The following is a 17914-nucleotide window of genomic DNA, read 5'->3' on the forward strand; positions in this document are numbered from 1 at the left end:
ATGGTCCCCTCATGCTTGTATTTGAAAACATGTTAGGGCTTGTTAGTGGCAACCAGGAAAAAATCGCAGTGCTGCTGGTCATGCTCAGCTTGCTGCCAATTCTATGGGAAGTTTTCATTTACTAGCAGAAGTATTTTTCATGATTTCTTAATCTGCATAAAATGCATGCAAACTCTACAGCTTTTGTCACATCCGTTCTAATTTTGTTTCCTTTTGTTGTTGCTTTTATTGCAGCTACTGAAGGCTCTGTGATGTTAGACAGATGCTTTTGTGCTGACTGATATAACACAGAGGATTCTGCAGAGTCATGACTTGTCCTGATTTTATGAGTCATAATGACCTTTATCATCCTGCTGACCAGGATCAGAGAGATAATAGGCAGCTTTCAATAGTTGTTAGCCACTTGTTCCCATGGATACCAGACCAATTTCCACATGAACTTTGGTTTTTAATAAATTCTTCTGAGCCACTTGAAAACTAAAGAAAGTGCTCGGGTTGTAAACCAAACAACAGGTGCTTACAAAACATTATATTTCAGCGCTTGTATTTTAGAGAAGGAAAAAAAGTATTGACCATTAATTTGAAAACTTAATATGCCTGAAATATGCGATTGAAATCATCATTCTCATTAATGGCTCTTCACTTTACCTACCATATTATTGACCCTTTACTCCAGTTACACTATTTATTTCCAATGTTATTCTCCATCTGTTATGTGAAATGCATTTCCTTTATTTTATCTTTGCCATCTTTCAATTCATTGAACACATGCTTTCCATTTCAATTCCTGTGATAACACATAAACATGTACATTAGATATGATTAAAATAAAAGAAAACTTCATGCTTCAGGTCATGTGTAGGGAACAGAGAGAAAATTTCCATGGGGAAGATCATCTTCTAATTGCACACTGTAGGATTTCTTTGCGGATAATAAGTATTTTCAGAGAGTTGCATTGGTCTGATGCAAGGTGAAATTTTCCTAGGAAATACTTTGGAAAATGGACAGAAAAGTTATTTTAAGAATGAAAGGCAGATAGTCAGCTGTGCAAGGAATGTCCTTTATTTACGGTGATAATGACATCACCATCATGAGCCCCTCTTTGAGGCTCCAACTGTGTATCTCAGAACAAGAGGAAATGGCAGTATCGCTGGAAAATGCCCCATCAAGCCTTAGTACAATAAGCTTCTTTACGTGCAAGGACTATGTCTCTGTCATGTCTATAAAGTTGCAGACACTTTGTTTCCGTAATCATAAACAGTTTAAACTGCTGTGAGGTGCTAACACAGTCCAGCCATAGTGTGAGAAAGCTACTTCAAATTAATAGCCCAGGAAGTCTTTAGTACTTTTTCCTTGCTAAAAAAGCATCTGTAGTGGGAACTCGGTACTTAAATATTCTTAGATCTGATTAAATATACTAGATTAAATGTACTTAATTTCTTGAGACTTAATTGCATGTTTCATTTCAATGCAAGCTGAAACAAGTGAAGCATGTACTCTCTGTGGTGTTGAATAGGGCTGGCGTTTAGCGTGTGATTCAGTACTCTTCAATCAGAAACTTATTGGTTTAATGTTTCACAGGTAGGTAATACATAGGAATTGTGATCTTCTTCTGGTGTGAGAAAATGAAAAATATGGCCTATTTTAACTGTTCTGTAAACGTGGGGCTCTGTTTTTGCAATCTGGTAACCAAAGTGAAATGTAGTGGACTTGATGTCATATTTTTTTGGAGGAAAATGTTAATAGAAAGTTCACTCTGTGGAAAAAAAAAAATCTTAAATACAGCTTTTCTCCAGGAAAGAGTCGTGTTTGGATGTTATTAATAGTGATCCACCTATCTCATTGGATTATATGTATTGTTTATTTTATCAGGCTTCTCTGGCAATTGTGTTGGCTGTGGCAAGAAGGGTTTCTGCTACTTTACAGAATTCTCAAATCACATTAATCTTAAACTGACCACTCAGCCCAAGAAACAGAAACACTTAAAGTATTATCTGGTCAGGAATGCACAGGGAGCTCTGACCAAAGGATCTGTAATCTGCTGGAAAGGGGCAGGTAAGATAACGAAGCTGTCTTCCTTGAGCTCTGGTTTTCATCATCCAAGCTTAGCTATCACAGGGACTGGCGTCTGTGTAAAACCTAAGACAGATCAGTTGACAGAAAGACTCTTTAGAGCTAGGTGATTGCTAGAGCAGCTGTAAAAAGCAATTGACTGACCTAATATGAGGATGGCACATCTGAAGACATTGGTTCCTCCCTTCCAAGTGCCGTAGCCTCTAAGTAATTCATGTGTGAAATTATCAAATCAAATATGCAGAGAAAAAGCAAATGCTGCTGTTGTCAGGGGATAAGAAGTTTCTTTTTTATTAAGAGTTCAAAGGACGGCAGTCTTCATCCAGCACCTGCTCAAGCACATTGTTCCAGCTGCCAGAAAGTTCGGGCCTCTCGGGAAGCACCTCAAGCGAGCCGCTCCCAGCAGCAAACCCAAATGCTCCGGCTGGGACTCAGCAAACAGGTACCGCTTGGAAGGAGAACGCGCTGGGTTACCTCCTACTCTTCTGTGCTTGTGTATTTGTGTGTACTTGTGTGAATGGAAAGACAAATAAGCACGCTACCACAGAAAATAAAACAAGTTGAATAATTTAGAGATATATTACAAATAAAGAAAGCAATCGTACTTTGAAGGCTTCTCACGGTCCTTTTTTTTCCCCTCGGTTTTGTGTATAAAAGGTTAGTAAATAATAAAATAGGTGTTCTGCAGCTTGCTCATAGCTAAGGCAAACCAAAATTTTTTAAAAGCCATTATTTTTAAAGTTGCTTAGAATAGCTATTACATTCCTCCAGCTGTTGCTTGTCTGGTCACAGGTGACAAATGTTACAGGAACCAGTGTAATTTTAGTTTTCACTTCTGATCCAATCTATTTTATGTTATGACCAGAATCCTCTTTACTGCAGGCATTGTGTGGGCATCAGCTTCAAAGCTTCTGAGTTTTTTCTTCTGAGGGAAGTGGCTTTAATATTAAGAAACAAACTAATGATCAATATCTGTAACTGGTTTTGTATTAAAAATTCTTTCTGAAACATAGAGGCTAGAGTGATCTCCCTGAGCTGCTTCATAACAAAAACAGCTCTTTAGCGTCTTGTGACTGTTACAGAATTCACACAGGAGTACTGAGGCACATCTGTTGGTGGTTATATTCTCTCTGTGAGACAGAAGCCTGTTAAATAGTTGTGATCTGGAATACTGGTACCTCTCCAGAACAAATCATTAGTCTCTTTATAATAGCAGATTGGCATTCTTTTTGTCAGAGGTTACATATGTAAAAAAGCTACATTAATTACAAGCATATTAAGCTTGAGAAAACCTCTCTTTTTAATGCAGTGCAGTTAAAAAGAAGCTTGGAGAGAGAATGTCAAATTGGAATGGAGGTTTAGGAGTTTATTTGGTAAATTTTAAACAACCTCTCTCACTCTTAGCTGGTTCTTGAGTAAACTTCATGCAAGAGCTAGGGTCTACCTGCAAAGAAGCTAAAGGGTCTGACAAGTTTTTAATTGCAGAATCAGATGTTACTAAATTGGGAGTCAGACAGCAATAATGTTATGAGATTGGAAGTGCTTTTGTTTTATTCAGCATTGCATTCACTCTGAGCAGATCCTGATGGCTCTATTAAAGTAAATGATCAAGTGATCAGTTTATTTTATCAACTGGGGATCTTGACCTAGAAATGCTTAATGTAAATACTTTTTTCTTGCCAGCTGCAGCCATAGATCACATCCCTTCAACAGCAGCGTTCAGCTCAGCAGTTTATAATGGCAAGGAGTCACCTAAACAACAGTTGATGAAAAATAACCTGTCTGCTCTGACAAGACCTTCGGTATTAGGTATTTGTATAGATTTGTGGTTTAATAACCCTAAACTCCATATTCCATGGGTATGATAGAAGCATTGAACAAATGATACCATGATCATATTTTCCTCTATGAATAGAAATTACTATTCCCTTCCAAGTCCTTTCTGATCATAACACTTCTTTCTGTGTTAATTTTCAGGAAAAAATTGTTTACATGTTTTCAGCCATAGCTTTGTTACACTTCATATTATTAATTGAAAGTTTTTCCTTGTATTTACAGTTCATTCATTTAATAGAAGTACAGACTAGATTCTGAATCCAGTTTCTTAAAGAATGTGTCAGTTTGCATCAATCTCACCAACAGGTTTTGTGAAGGGAATTAAGAAAGATTTATAAGTAATCACTCACAGGATAATTCCTATGTTGCAGTTTCCCTGGGATGGAGCACTAGACTTAGACAGCTGGCTCCAAAGTAAAGAAACTGTCCTTACTGGGCTAGATGATCTCTCAAGGTCCCTTCCAACCCAAAGCGTTCTATGATTCTATGATTCTATGATTATTATCATGATTTGTGTTAATTATTTTCTGTCACAAACTGTATTCCATGTCACTAGCTTGTTTAAGCAAGGAAGTTAGTCTTCACTATGGCTAGACACATGCTATAGCTCTATTTTAGAACAAGTCTTCCAAGTTTCCCTGCTGGCATCACAGCCAAATTCTTTGCCCATTCAGGTTCTTGATTTCTTTCCTCCATTCAGCAACATATTCTTGCCAATTCATTTCAGATGGATTACTTTCACATATCAGCATATCTGCGGGAAAGAGTATGGTATTTTTTAAATAAAAAATTCTTTGCATTGCACTATCTTGTGACTTTAGTCACAACATTATGCTAGGAAACTACGTGAAAGAATGAGTAGCACAAATGGCTAAATACTGCCCTCACGTGGTAAAAGTTTAAAGGACAAAGTCCTCTTTGAAAACCTGTACGTAAGGTTCTTCTACAAGTGAACAATCTTATTCTAGATCTGAATACTTCAGGTTTATTTTTAATGCTAATATCTTTTGCAAAATTTAAATCCCCTTTTTTATATAAGATTCTTACTTTGTCTTGAATTTTATGTGGGACTAACCATTCTGCCAAGAGATATAGCCCTGCCAGTGTGAAGTAGTGTTATGACTTCTGCATAGTCATGTCCAGAAAAGGAAATACCTCAATCCTGCAAGATGCTGAGCAATTCCTGGAGGACCATTGACTCTCAATAATTAGAAATACTTGATGTTAGTAGAAGCTCATAATTCTAGGAATTTGCAGGAGTGCACAAGAAGATTCAAGAAATTAATGAAAGAAATTTCAAGAAATTAATCATCAGGAGCTCCTAGAAAAACTATGAGAAAGTTATGTTTTTACTGACAAAGGTATTGGAGCTACATGTGGATAGGAGGAAAGTGCAGAAGTAATTTGCTAGGAGTTAATACGGAATATCATAAAACCAAAGATGGTAACCAGCAAGAATGGCAAAAATCCTGTAAATGGGAAAACTGTTGAAAAGAACTCAGATCTTTATTACTATTACCCTGAAACACTTGAGAATTTTATTTTACAATAAGTTACATGAAACATTGTGTCATGTGTTCAGAAATAAAAGGAGCAAAATGCCTACAGTGTTGACTTCAAAATATTAACACTTACAAGCATTCTTAGTGCATGTCTCATTCTCAGTATGTTATTCTTAGTACAGAGTAAACACTGGTATAAAATAAGTGAAGTCTGCCTAGATAATTAAGAGTTCTCTGCACTAGAAAATTTCCAGAAATTTAAGCAGGAGATACCGAAGTAAAATAAAAACCATGAAAAATAATTACATTCATGGAGTTGACCCTGTCTACCACAGTACTTACTGCACACATTCAGTCTATCAAAACATATTGCATTGCCATGCACAAAACTGAATACATTTTATTCTAATACTTTTCTGAAATATCACTGTTATCCAGGCACTTTAACAAATTCAGGGCCTCCAAAAAAGCGCCATAAAGGTTGGTCACCAGAATCTCCATCATCTACAGAAACTTGGAATTTACAGCTCAACCCACAGGTTCCAAACAGAATTAAAAATGGTAAGCTATACCCAAGGTAATGATAATGTTTGTTTCATTATTCAGAAAGTAATGGGGAAAAAGAGGCAATATTTTAAAGATGGATGCAGATTAGCATTAGAGTTTTGAAAGCTGTTTGTTACCTACATGCTCACCCACATTTAGGTGCTTCATTTCCATTGATTTCATTTTGAGGCTCTGAACTTAACTCTTACAAGGATCCATTCATCGAGCCATTATTAATAAATCCCAACAGCTGCCTGTGTTCATCTTTAGACACCAAAACACCTTTGGGATATTAAAATTAGTGTCATAACTCAGGTCAAGCTACCATCCATTGTTTCAATTACTTGTCACAGTGTTCTTGGCACTTGGATTTTATAGTCTAGATACAGACTAGAGTGACATGCAGTGAAATAAACCCACTTTCCCCAAAACGTTTTCTTTTAATGTGCTACTGTTAAAATTAAAATTACCATAAAGAAGTTACGATTGAGCAAACATTGAATCTTAGTTTTTTCTTGCTTGCTATTGCAAGACAACCTATTTAGAATCCGTGAAACATTAAATATGTCATACAGAACACACAAATCATAAGTATTTGTTCATTGATATAACATCAGTCTCTGTATTCTTGCATTCAAACCTGGAACTGTTTGTTTATAACCATTTCAGAATCTTTAGATGCATGTGTGATGTTCAAGGTTGCAACAATATAATTAGTCCTCCAAGCAAGTTAGCGTAATAGTATGGGTTGTAGTAACAGCTCATGAAATGTGTGATACAACCATAAAAAGCATTTAACGCTGATACCAAATGTGGGTATGAGATGATGTTGAATAACTTTTCTTTGAGGAAATCATTATTAGACCTGACTCCGGTAATAATATGTCTAAAATCTTAGATGGAGGAAGCCTATCATCTTTACCACATTCTGCTTTGGTGGGGCCAGCCTCATCTCCGATGGTGGGCTCAGGAGAACCGGTCTCAGTTCCTGACAACTTGCTGAAAATCTGTAAAGCAAAGCCAGTTATTTTTAAAGGTAAAACCCCCAAACCCCCAACAAGCCCTTGTATCTTTTTTGTAAGAGACGTAAAGATACATCCTACTGCTAAACACTGCTAAAGGTGTCAATTTTAAAAGGTTTACTATTAAAGCTGTTTAATGCATCCATGGGATATTATGAAATTAATGCAATATTTACAAACACTATTTATTTTGTAGGTCATGGAAACTTCCCACATCTTTGTGGGAACATTAATGATGTGATAGTGAGTCCTTTGTTATACACCTGTTACAGAAATTCACAGTCTTTATCTAGAGCATATGAACAATACGGTGCCTCCACAATACAGCCTATTTCAGAGGAAATGCAGCTCTTACTAACTGTCTACTACCTTGTTCAACTAGGTAAGATTATTTTACATCCAGACAGACCAACTGCCATGAGTACATTACATGCCAGCAAATGAGAAAGGGAATGTTAGGGCAGGACAGTATTAAATATCAGTCTTCGGACATGTGATATTAAACAATTTCATTTGTGGTAATGAAACAAAACTAAATAGTTCTTGAAGACCAGTGTCCTGGTTTTGGCTGGGATAGAGTTAATTTTCTTCCTAGTAGCAGGCATAGTGCTGTGTTTTGGATTTAGTAGGAGAAGAATGTTGATAACACACTGATGCTTTAGTTGTTGCTAAGTGCTGCTTATGCTAGTCAAGGACTTTGCAGCTTCCCATGCTCTGCCAGGCGCACAAGAAGCTGGGAGGGGGCACAGCCAGGACAGCTGACCCAAACTGCCCAAAGGGCTATTCCATACCATATGACGTCATGCTCAGTATAGAAACTGGGGGGGGTTGGCCGGGGGGCAGCGATCGCTGCTCAGGAACTGAGTATCGGTTGGTGGGTGGTGAGCAATTGCATTGTGCATCACTTGCTTTGTATATTATTATTACTATTATTATTTATTATTATTATACTGTTACTATCAGCATTACTATTTTACTTTATTTCAATTATTAAACTGTTCTTATCTCAACCCAGGAGTGTTTCTCACTCTTACTCTTCCGATTCTCTCCCCCATCCCATCGGGGTAGGGGGAGTGAGCAAGCGGCTGCGTGGTGCCTAGTTGCTGGCTGGGGTTAAGCCACAACACCAGACAGATTGAAATATAATCGTATGAAGTTCACCTTCTGTAATCTGGGACCTCAGCAACTAAAAATAAAAAAAGGAAAAGAGCTGTAATTCATTGCTCTTGAATACAGTCTGTGGTTTAGAAGTAGCATTACAGTGAGGTAGGCAGCACTCAACCTCTTAAATAGTTCTAATTACTGATACTCAGGTTCCAATTAGGGTAGCTTTACTTGAGTATCACAAAGGCACTTCAAAATGAAAAATTTAGTTCACATCTGCTAAAGGCAATAGAGTCATGCATGCATAAATCTGAAACATGATCATCTCTAAAAAAGTACATATTTTGAAAAAAAAGTTGGTTTTAACTCAACAGTTTTGTTTTATTGTTTCATAATACTTTCCTTTTAATTTTTTTTAGCCTCCGACCAGGTCCCTTTGATTGAGGATTTGGAACAAATATTCATGCGTTCGTGGCGGGAATCACACCTGTCTGAAATCCGTCAGTACCAACAGGCTATCCCACAAACGTTTCCTCAGGTGCCCAGCCAGATCGCACCAGTGACTTCAGCCCAGCTCCCCTGGCTGGCAGGCCTCGCGGCTAGCTCCTGTAATGATAGTGTCCATATCATTGAGTGCAGCTACTCTCTGGCTGAAGGGCTTTCAGAAATGTTTAAGCTGCTCATTGAAGGAAAATTAATAAAGACAAACTACGTGGTGATCATATGTGCCAGTAGAAATCGAGCCATTGATTCCTGCATTGTGATAACAGGTGAGATCCCAAGGGTTTATCTCCAAGCAAAACAGAGTAATTCAATGCTACCAGGAGTTTGGTTGGAGTCTCAATAAGCTGTCTTAGAAAGCAGAGCTTTGACCAACAAGTAATGGGTTTTGATGAACCCAGGTTGATGCTGCACAGTTGGATCTCTCACCAGCAAATCGCATTCTTCCTGTGTTACCCATTTTCTCACCAAGGCATCCCAGCCAACACTACTACAAATAAATATTGGCAAGTTACAGCACACATAGTGCATAAAGCTCTCCTGTTCTGTATGACTGGGACATTACTGTGAACAGAGACCGAACATTTTGGTTTAGTTTAGTTTAGTTTTAGTTTAGTTTAGTTTAGCCTAGTCTACCCTTGATTGGCTTAGAGTAGACTTGGTAGTGTAGGTTAATGGTTGGACTTGATGATCTTAAAGGTCTTTTCCAACCTAAACGATTCTATGATTTTCTTAGCTTCTAAAAGATGGTCTTTCAATGTCATTCCCTTTGACAACCTGTTGATGGCTATGCTGATAATTAAATAAATTATTTGAATAGCCATTCAAAGATTCATTATGAGTGTAAGATAACTGACAACTCCTTTGACTTTTTATATGATCTTTTTATATGCCCCTTTAATACACTGCATCAATGAATATTTCCTAAGAAGGGAAAGAAACACAAAGAATTATAAAACATAAATCTATCTTACAGGTGTCTGGTCCATACATGTATAGGAGAGAGAAAAGACTCATCTCTGCCATTTTTGTGTGTGTGGTATTCATTTAACTGGGTAGTATTTTTATTATGACTTAGGACACTTTTACATCAGTTTGAAGTGCTTTCAAAATTACTTTTTTTGTCTTTCAGGAAAGTATCAGGCAAGAGTTCTGTCTGAGAGCATGCTCACTCCTTCAGACTACCAAAAAGAAGTTAACTATCAGCTGGTCACAGGGAAAGTGGAAACTCTGGGGTCCTTCTTTAGCACACTCTGCCCAGGTACCTAACACATTGTAAAGAGGCATGCTTCCAAGTCCCTGAAACTTTTAAGTCAGAGAAAATAGCTGTGCTTATTACCTTTCTAGAAGCAAGACATTATTAGAAATATATAAAAAATGCAAGACAAAGTTGTAAAAGTACATCTGAATTTAAACTCCTCCTAAAAGTGTCAGTTTCTAAAACCCCTCAGTTCCATAAAAATATGCCAGTAAATAGCTGAGCATATTATTCTTAGCTATGCAAGTCCATCCATATACTATGCAAGTCCATATCCATATGAATGTATAAATTCTTTTGCCCTAAACACAGAATTTGTTTAGACCATGACAGAACAGAGTTATTTTATCAAAGGAAGGATTTGTCCTTTCAACTTACCATGCTGTGAACTTGATCATGATGCATGGCAAAGAGAGGAAAATTGCAGAGCCCGGGTTACTGGATCATTTTTAACTGTGTATATGGAGGAATACTACAGGTAGGATTATCTGGGAATAGAGCCAGCTACATGGAAAGTTAAACTGTATCACAGAACTACAGCAAATTCAGCATATTTGTCAGTGTTCACACTGTGTGTCACAGTTCCCTTTGCCATTCACGTCATGTTGGTAAATCTGTACTTAGATCACAAGAACCCTTCTGGATGTGTCATGATATTTTGAGTGGTCACTGAAGAGAAACTGGTTTTCCATGAACCATCATGTAGTTATGTTAGTATTTCTGCTCTTAGTATCTTCAAAGCATGGTTCTCAAAATCACTTTTGCTAATGCTGTTGTTTGAGCAGAACAAATAAATGAGCACCCTAAAAATAGTTGCCATCTATATCCACTGGATTGCACTTCACAGGGCAGACCCTGCCTTTCTGAGCTCAGTGCAGACATGTTCAAACATCTTTTCAACTGCTGAGCAAATACTAAATACTCAGGACAGGCATACTGTATTCTCTGCGTAGCTTTCATCTGTAAGCAGGGCCCCTGCTGAATAGAATAGGATTTGAATATATTTATAGATATGCATCGTTCAGTAAAACATACCTTGCATGCCTCAGCATTGCATGTAGCTACAAAATGCTTATTTCTCTTTCAGCTTTATAGGGAATTATTTTTCTTTCTGCCTCTTAAAAGTATTAAAGATTCAAAAATATTTAGCAGATTTTCCAAAGCTTCTTGTAATCCTTACTAGTGAACAGTATAGCTCCATGGTCTGAACATAAACTAAGCCACTTTCATGTCTTCATTGTTGCTGATTTGCATCAGGGCCTTGAGGCTAGTTTTCTACCATCCTCCATAAATGTCCTAGCCAGTGGTCTGCAGAGTTGGTCTGTCATCCCCTGATTTGCATTTTATTAGTGATATGCTGTAAAACCAGATGAAATAGAAAATAACAAGAGGGTTTCTGTATAAAACAGCCAATAAGCCAAGTGCACCAGGCATATCTAAAGCTCTTTCATATCTACAAAACAAAATCAGTATGAAATGCAGCTCTTATTAATATGGATGTTTATTCCACTATCCCTTCAATTTGATAGAGGGTGACATTGATCTTTTGCTGGAGAAATTTTATCAGGAAAACCAAGGGCACACCCCTTCATCACCTTCTGCTTCAGTGAATAAACCAACAGCACTGAATGGAACTGGAGCAGCTGCGTGTACAAGTAAGTAAGGAGGATTTTCTAAAGAGGTGACAGAGTAGGGTGCTTGAGACCAGGTCTCTGGGTGTGCACTTAGATCCACCTGGGCAGAGTCCAAGGCTCTTGAAGGCAAAGGTCCTGAGGCAAACAGTAACTCACGTCTTGGGATATTCAGATTTACACTAATGGATGCTCTGCTCCATTCCACTGGGTTCTGTAGTCTCTGAAGCTCTGAGTGTTACTTCTATGGCAGCAGAACACTATCGCACAAGTTCATTTCCAGCTCTCAGATATTTAAGAGACTTATAGGACCAAAATGCCCAAATGCAGAAGGATTTCTTTGCATATTCCATATAGATTTCCATAAACTGGAACTCCTGTTCATAAGCAAAGTACCTTAAAGAGCAGATCAATCATTCTTTGCCAGACTCTATTTGTGTTAGATTAGACTTTGGGCATATATCTAAACAGAATTTTGCCTTTTTCCAGGTTATGAGATTGAACGACATCAGATTCGTCCATTCCAGCTAGCAGTGGCTCAGAAATTGCTGTCTCATATTTGCTCAATTGCTGACTCCAGCACTCAAAATCTTGATTTGGGTTCCTTCGAGAAAATTGATTTCTTGATTTGTGTTCCACCCTCTGAAGTGACTTATCAGCAGACTTTGTTTCATCTCTGGCACTCAGGTGCTCATTAGTTACCTTTATTTTATGTTTACAGGAAATTGTTAAATGCACTTGTATCTGGAAATACTGATATTTGTTCCATTTCTTTAGGTATTTTACTAGAACTTGGATTAGAAAAGGAACATCTTACAAAGCAGAGGGTGGAACAGTATGTTATGAAAATAGATGCAGAAGCCCAGATTAAATTCAAAGTCTTTTTACAAAACTCGATGCAGAATCCACATACGCTGTTTGTCCTAATCCATGATCACGCACACTGGGATCTAATGAGGTAAGAAAACTAACTTGTTTTTAGAGAAATTATTATTGTTTGCATTAGCTCTCAAGATCAGCTTTCTGATTTATCCCTCCCTTGATCTTTGTTTGCATCTTTCTGCTAACTCTCTCTTCCCATGCGTTCAGGAAACATGTTTTCTTTTAAGGTCCTTCATGACTTATTCTTATTCTGCGTATTATATTATGCCTCAGTGGAACATTTCAGCTTTCCTTGCTCACCATTCTTATCTTCTTTCAGCCACAGCTATTGTTTTTTTGACTGGTTGTCATTTGTTCAAAGGAAAGCTTCCTGTGAAAGTACACAGAGCTCGTTATCCTCTGTCAGTGTTCTCTGGGCTGTAAAACATGCAAAAACCCTCCACAGGGAGTAGACAACTAGTGAGCCAACACTGCTGCTTATTTTTTAACTGATTGGAAATTTTCCAGTACAATGTTTTTTCTCTCCAGAATAACTGATTTGTAAGAATTGAAAGCTTCTGTGGACACATAGTAATGTCAGGTAGACTTCTCAGGGAAGCAGGGAGGTTTCTGTCTGATGTTTACCAAGTTCCCCATCAGCTCACTTGCATAACTCATTGCTTCCCTCACAGAGCCCTGTTTCCTTGGCTTCTCAACAATCTGCCTGCTGGGAAGTTGGGCTGCTTTTGCTTTCTGGCTCCTGAGGTACTGGGGAGCTTGGAGAACATACTGAATTCCAGAAACACCAACATATTCCAACTTTGGCAGCACAGTAGTGGTTCTGAAACCAGAAACTATGGAATCTTGCTTGTGAATGAAATGATAAGGTCTTGTCTTTCACACTAGTTAAGAATGATGATTTCCATTAAAACTTTATTTCTGCATGTGAGGGTTTCCTGTTCAACTCCGTTATATCTTAGGAACGTACATGATCTATTACAGCTGTCACAGCCTTTAAGGCAGTTATTCATCCTTGAGTGATAGGGAAGTACCTGTATTTCTGCTTAACTTTGATATTTTTTCCTCTTATCTAATAAAGATATGTAAGTGACAAATGTTTAAGCGACTATTCTGCACAGCAGGATTCATGCCACCTAACTGAAGTCAGTCAAATGAAGTGCCTAAAACAGGAGTGTAATTGCCTGGATTGCCCACATAGTCACTACAGAGACACGGGCATCTCTGAGGGCTGGCTTAGATCATGGATGGACACAGCCAGTTTCAGGAGTTACTTATCTCTCTCTGCTGGTAACAGAAGGAGCGTGCAGTGACTAGGCTTGTAACTTAGCCACTGCAGGTAAATGCCAAAAATTAAATAGCATGAATTTGGACTGAAGTTTTACACCAGAGCAAGGAATTGACCGTAAGATGTTCCATGACACTGGCATTTGCCCTAACAGTAACTATTATTTCCTCTCATAGTAGCTCTGTCACAGGTAGCTTCCCTCTGTTTTTCTGTCATACTGACTTACTGTCTGTCATTTTCTATCTTGATTTTTGTAGGTCAGAATTATGTTTTCTTAAGGGCAGCACTAACAATCTGGCCAAAGTTACTACAGGACTATGTGTCTATTGGTAACTGCCAAAACGTCAGCTTCCTTTCATCCTTTCTCTCTCATATTCTGGTAGCTGTAAGGGACTGGTAATTTGCTAGCTAGGGAGCTTATCAGGCTTACAGAAATTTTCGGCTGCAGTAAAATCATTTGCATTTCTTTTTCCACCCTTCTATGCAACAAAAGCAGGGCAAAGAATACAGTCCTAAGTTCCTTGTACGTGTTTAACTTCGATTTCACATCCAGGTTAAATCTATTCCACTGACACAAATGTTCCCTTGTGCTGATCACTTTGGAGAGTTTTGGGTTTCTTTTTTGCAGTGCTATGCATAGCCTTTATCCTCAAACAGAACTGTCTACAGGACTTGTTGATAGACTGTTGAACTGCAGGGAGGTGAAAGAGGCGCCAAATATTGTGACCCTCCATGTGACTTCCTTCCCCTATGCGCTGCAGACACAGCATACTCATATCAGCCCTTACAATGAGATCCACTGGCCTTCTTCATACAGCAATGTAAGATGGATGCTTTGAGGTGTTTTTGTGAGCTTTTCATAAGTTATTTTACATTTACATACTTGGCAAAACTGTGAAGGCCCCATGAGTAAACAGCAATGAAGTTTGCATGGCATCTTTTTCTTGTTCAGTCTGTGGCGAGTTCTTTTTCCCTTCACTTATCCTGTCATTTCTTGCTTTTATTTCTTTATTCCTTTTGTATCTTCTATGAATTGTAGTAGCTCTGCTAAAAATCCTTGAGCTACATAAATGGAAATAATCTGAAAAATTGTCTCTAGTGCATTACTGCATGTACATACATGGATTTTCTTCATATGTGTGCATATTTATTCAATATAGCTGTTCTGTCTGTGTATATGTATATGTGGGGGGAAAGAGAGAAACAAAGAAAAATTGGGTCAAACTTCTGTTCTCTCAAAAAAATTAATTCTGTTTCTTTCTCTCCTTGTTTTAATATGTCTGAGTAGATGTATGCTTATTAGAGAATGTGAGTGCAAATATATCAGATACCAATAGTTAATCAATTGTAAATTAATAATTGATAGACTTTACCTTTATATTTTTATTGCTTCATTTGCTTTAGGGGGTAGATTTATACCATGAAAACAAGAAATACTTTGGACTGTCAGAATTCATTGAGTCCACCCTCTCTGGACATAGTATTCCACTGCTTCGGTACGACAGCTCTTTTGAAGCAATGGTCATGGCTTTGGGAAAGAGGTATGGTACCCTCCTTTGTTTAACACAGGAAATTTAGGAGGTTCATTCTAGTGACTTGTGTTACTAGCTAGAAGTCTGGTTCTTTTTTTTTCCCCTCGCTGTCCCACAAATCAGCTGTGTATGCAAGGGCATTTCACTCGTTCTTATTTTCTCCTTCCATCTTTTTTGTATATATTTGGCCTGTAATCTAGTCAGTCTAGGCTGCCTCTTACTATGAACATCCACATTGCTGAGCCCAATTTAGAGTGTGTTCTTGTTGCGACCAGTAGCTACTTTTATATTATAATAATCTAACATTGCATCATCATGTCATTTCAAATGTGTTATTACTTTTGTCCAACGTTATCACTTGCTGACCCTGGCTGATTTTGATGTATAGAATTTGTGTATACTGCACTTGGACCACAAAGAGAAGTAGACGTATCACTGTAGTTTGTATACTTAAATCAGCGATAAATATTTCAGAGCATCATCAGAGCTTGAAAATACGTCATCATTTTCCTTGGTCCCTGTGGAGCAAGTCTAGAATCACTGCAAAAGAGCAGTGACACATTATGTGCATATGTGCAGCTGTGAATGAACTCTCTGGGATCTGTAAGAAGAATGGGGCAGAACAAGTAAAATTTTGTGAATTTGTATTGCTAACTGGGAGACTGAACACACCCACACTTAACTGCTGGGGCTTGCTACAGGGTGCTTTGGAGCTCTGACGACACATACCAGGCACTTCTCTGAGCAAGCCATAGTTCCTCTTTTTACTGTGCACCTGGATTTCATTTCTGTGAAAACCAGAGCACAGGAAGCTATTGCATATCCATGTCTCTCCCTTCCATAGATTGGGGATTGAGGCAGGGTGTACCTGGGCTTGGGAACTTGGAGTGCCTATTGGATGCTGCCTACGTATTCAGTCCTCTTGGAAACAAGAGTAAGTTGGTTCAGGGCTTCAGTAAGAAAATGAGAAACACCACCCCACCCCTTAAGAATAACACATAATGAAGAATGCTATTCTTATTGACAAAATAATATAATTTTGGTTGATGATATTACTGAGTGCCTTAGCAAATATTCTGTGACAAATTTTGTAACAGCAGTAAAGTCTTGGTAACTTGAAGTGATGTAACCTTATTGAACTACTTGCTTAGTAAATCTTGCTAAGAAATGGAGAGACAACATCAGTTCTGATTGTGAAATGATGTCTTGCAAAGACTATCCAACTGCAAATTTAGTGAGATTCTGTTGTATAGTATTTACGAAGGATTCTTTACAGGAGAAAATCCTGAGCGTACTATAGTTTGTAAAAACTAGCTTTTTCACTTTAGCCTTTAATACTTCACTATTTAATTTACCATTTATTTCAGGTTCCCCAGATTACACAGTGCAGTGATAAGGACTTTTGTCCTCATACAACACTACTCTGCAGCTATGATGGCAGTGTGTGGTCTTTCTCAGATGAAGAATTACACCTCAGTTGAAACTCTGGAAATCACCCAAAACCTAATAAACTCTTCAAGACAATGTCCTAGTGGTCATGGCCTGATGGTAGTGTTGAGAATTCCATGTACTCCGCTGGCTGCAGTGGCATATGAACGTCTGTATAATGTAAGGGAAAGACTAGCCCTTGAAGATAACTTTGAAATAATCTTGGGAAATCCTAATTCTGGAATCACAATAGGGAAGCATTTTGTGGAGCAACTAAAGGTAACTTGCAGAATGACATATACTGGGAAGTTTCATTAGACGGGTAGGTGGGGAGACTTTACTGGTGAGAGTTATGGTCATGAGCTGAAGTGCAGGTCTTACTGTTAAAAATAAAAACTACCATAAAGAACATGACTTTTATCTTTTAGACATACTGTCTGTGACTCCTCTACTGTCCTACCTCTGCTTAATACTCAGTGAAGTATTAACTGACATGGCTAGAACTTGACTTCCAGCAGCAACCCTCCCCAAACAGTTGAACTGCTTTTATGTACAGGGACCATGAGCAATAAAGAGAAAAACCAAATAAAATTATCACAGTTTTAGCAGAATTTTCTCACAAAATCATTATAGTGCAAAAAGATTTTAATAGGTGACCAGTTGAGAGTTACATTATTCTTGTCACTAGCAGGTGGCTTGAAGGTGCCAAATCAGTGATGCTAGTTATGGGTCCTAGAACACCCTGGTATTCACAGCTCAGAACTGTATGGTTTCTGGACCATGTGTGGGTTTATGGATTAATTTACATCCTTTAGGTCCAGAGTCTTGGGTCAGCTGTTTAACAAAAGCCTCTGATACTGCCTTGCTTTTTGTAATATTACCACCATCTGACCGCCAAAGCGAAAATGTAATTACACTCTAGGATAATATAAGGTACACTCTGTACTGTGTCTGATTCAATACATGTTAGATAAAGTCATTTGAGAACCAGGGCCTAATGCTTATCCCATTCTGCTATAAATTAGGCATAACTTATTCTGAAAAATCAGTATTAGTTCTGAATCACATCCTGGTTATCTTCTCTGACATGCATAATACTGGTACATGTATGAATGTCAGAGGCCAAGTTCTTGTACTGTTGGTCCTACTGTATATTCCTTATCTGTAGATCAGTCTTACAGCAAAAAGGACTGACTGATGTGAGTAAAGCAGTACAACCTGATACTAAACAGTCAAACAATAGATCTAGTTATAAAACTTCTTATGAAGTTATCAGAAAAACTGATAGCTTTGGGGGAGAGCAGAAGACTTCAG

General features: G+C 38.0%; 1 protein-coding gene across 2 annotated transcripts in view; it reads left to right on the top strand.

Moving 5' to 3' along the window:
- The window catches only part of GREB1 (growth regulating estrogen receptor binding 1), a 62394-nt gene that overhangs the window by 13161 nt on the left and 31319 nt on the right, over positions 1–17914 (top strand). For both annotated transcript variants that reach the window (XM_075707379.1, XM_075707380.1), the window contains exons 4-17: positions 1873–2055; positions 2372–2515; positions 3757–3882; positions 5850–5972; positions 6856–6993; positions 7176–7361; positions 8503–8853; positions 9717–9845; positions 11372–11497; positions 11963–12160; positions 12251–12431; positions 14269–14461; positions 15045–15181; positions 16540–16879. In XM_075707379.1, coding sequence (XP_075563494.1) covers positions 1873–2055; positions 2372–2515; positions 3757–3882; positions 5850–5972; positions 6856–6993; positions 7176–7361; positions 8503–8853; positions 9717–9845; positions 11372–11497; positions 11963–12160; positions 12251–12431; positions 14269–14461; positions 15045–15181; positions 16540–16879 — 2555 coding nt within the window. The remainder of the gene's footprint in view (positions 1–1872; positions 2056–2371; positions 2516–3756; positions 3883–5849; positions 5973–6855; positions 6994–7175; positions 7362–8502; positions 8854–9716; positions 9846–11371; positions 11498–11962; positions 12161–12250; positions 12432–14268; positions 14462–15044; positions 15182–16539; positions 16880–17914) is intronic.

The sequence above is a fragment of the Pelecanus crispus genome, chromosome 3 (assembly GCF_030463565.1).
Source record: "Pelecanus crispus isolate bPelCri1 chromosome 3, bPelCri1.pri, whole genome shotgun sequence".
Taxonomy (NCBI): domain Eukaryota; kingdom Metazoa; phylum Chordata; class Aves; order Pelecaniformes; family Pelecanidae; genus Pelecanus; species Pelecanus crispus.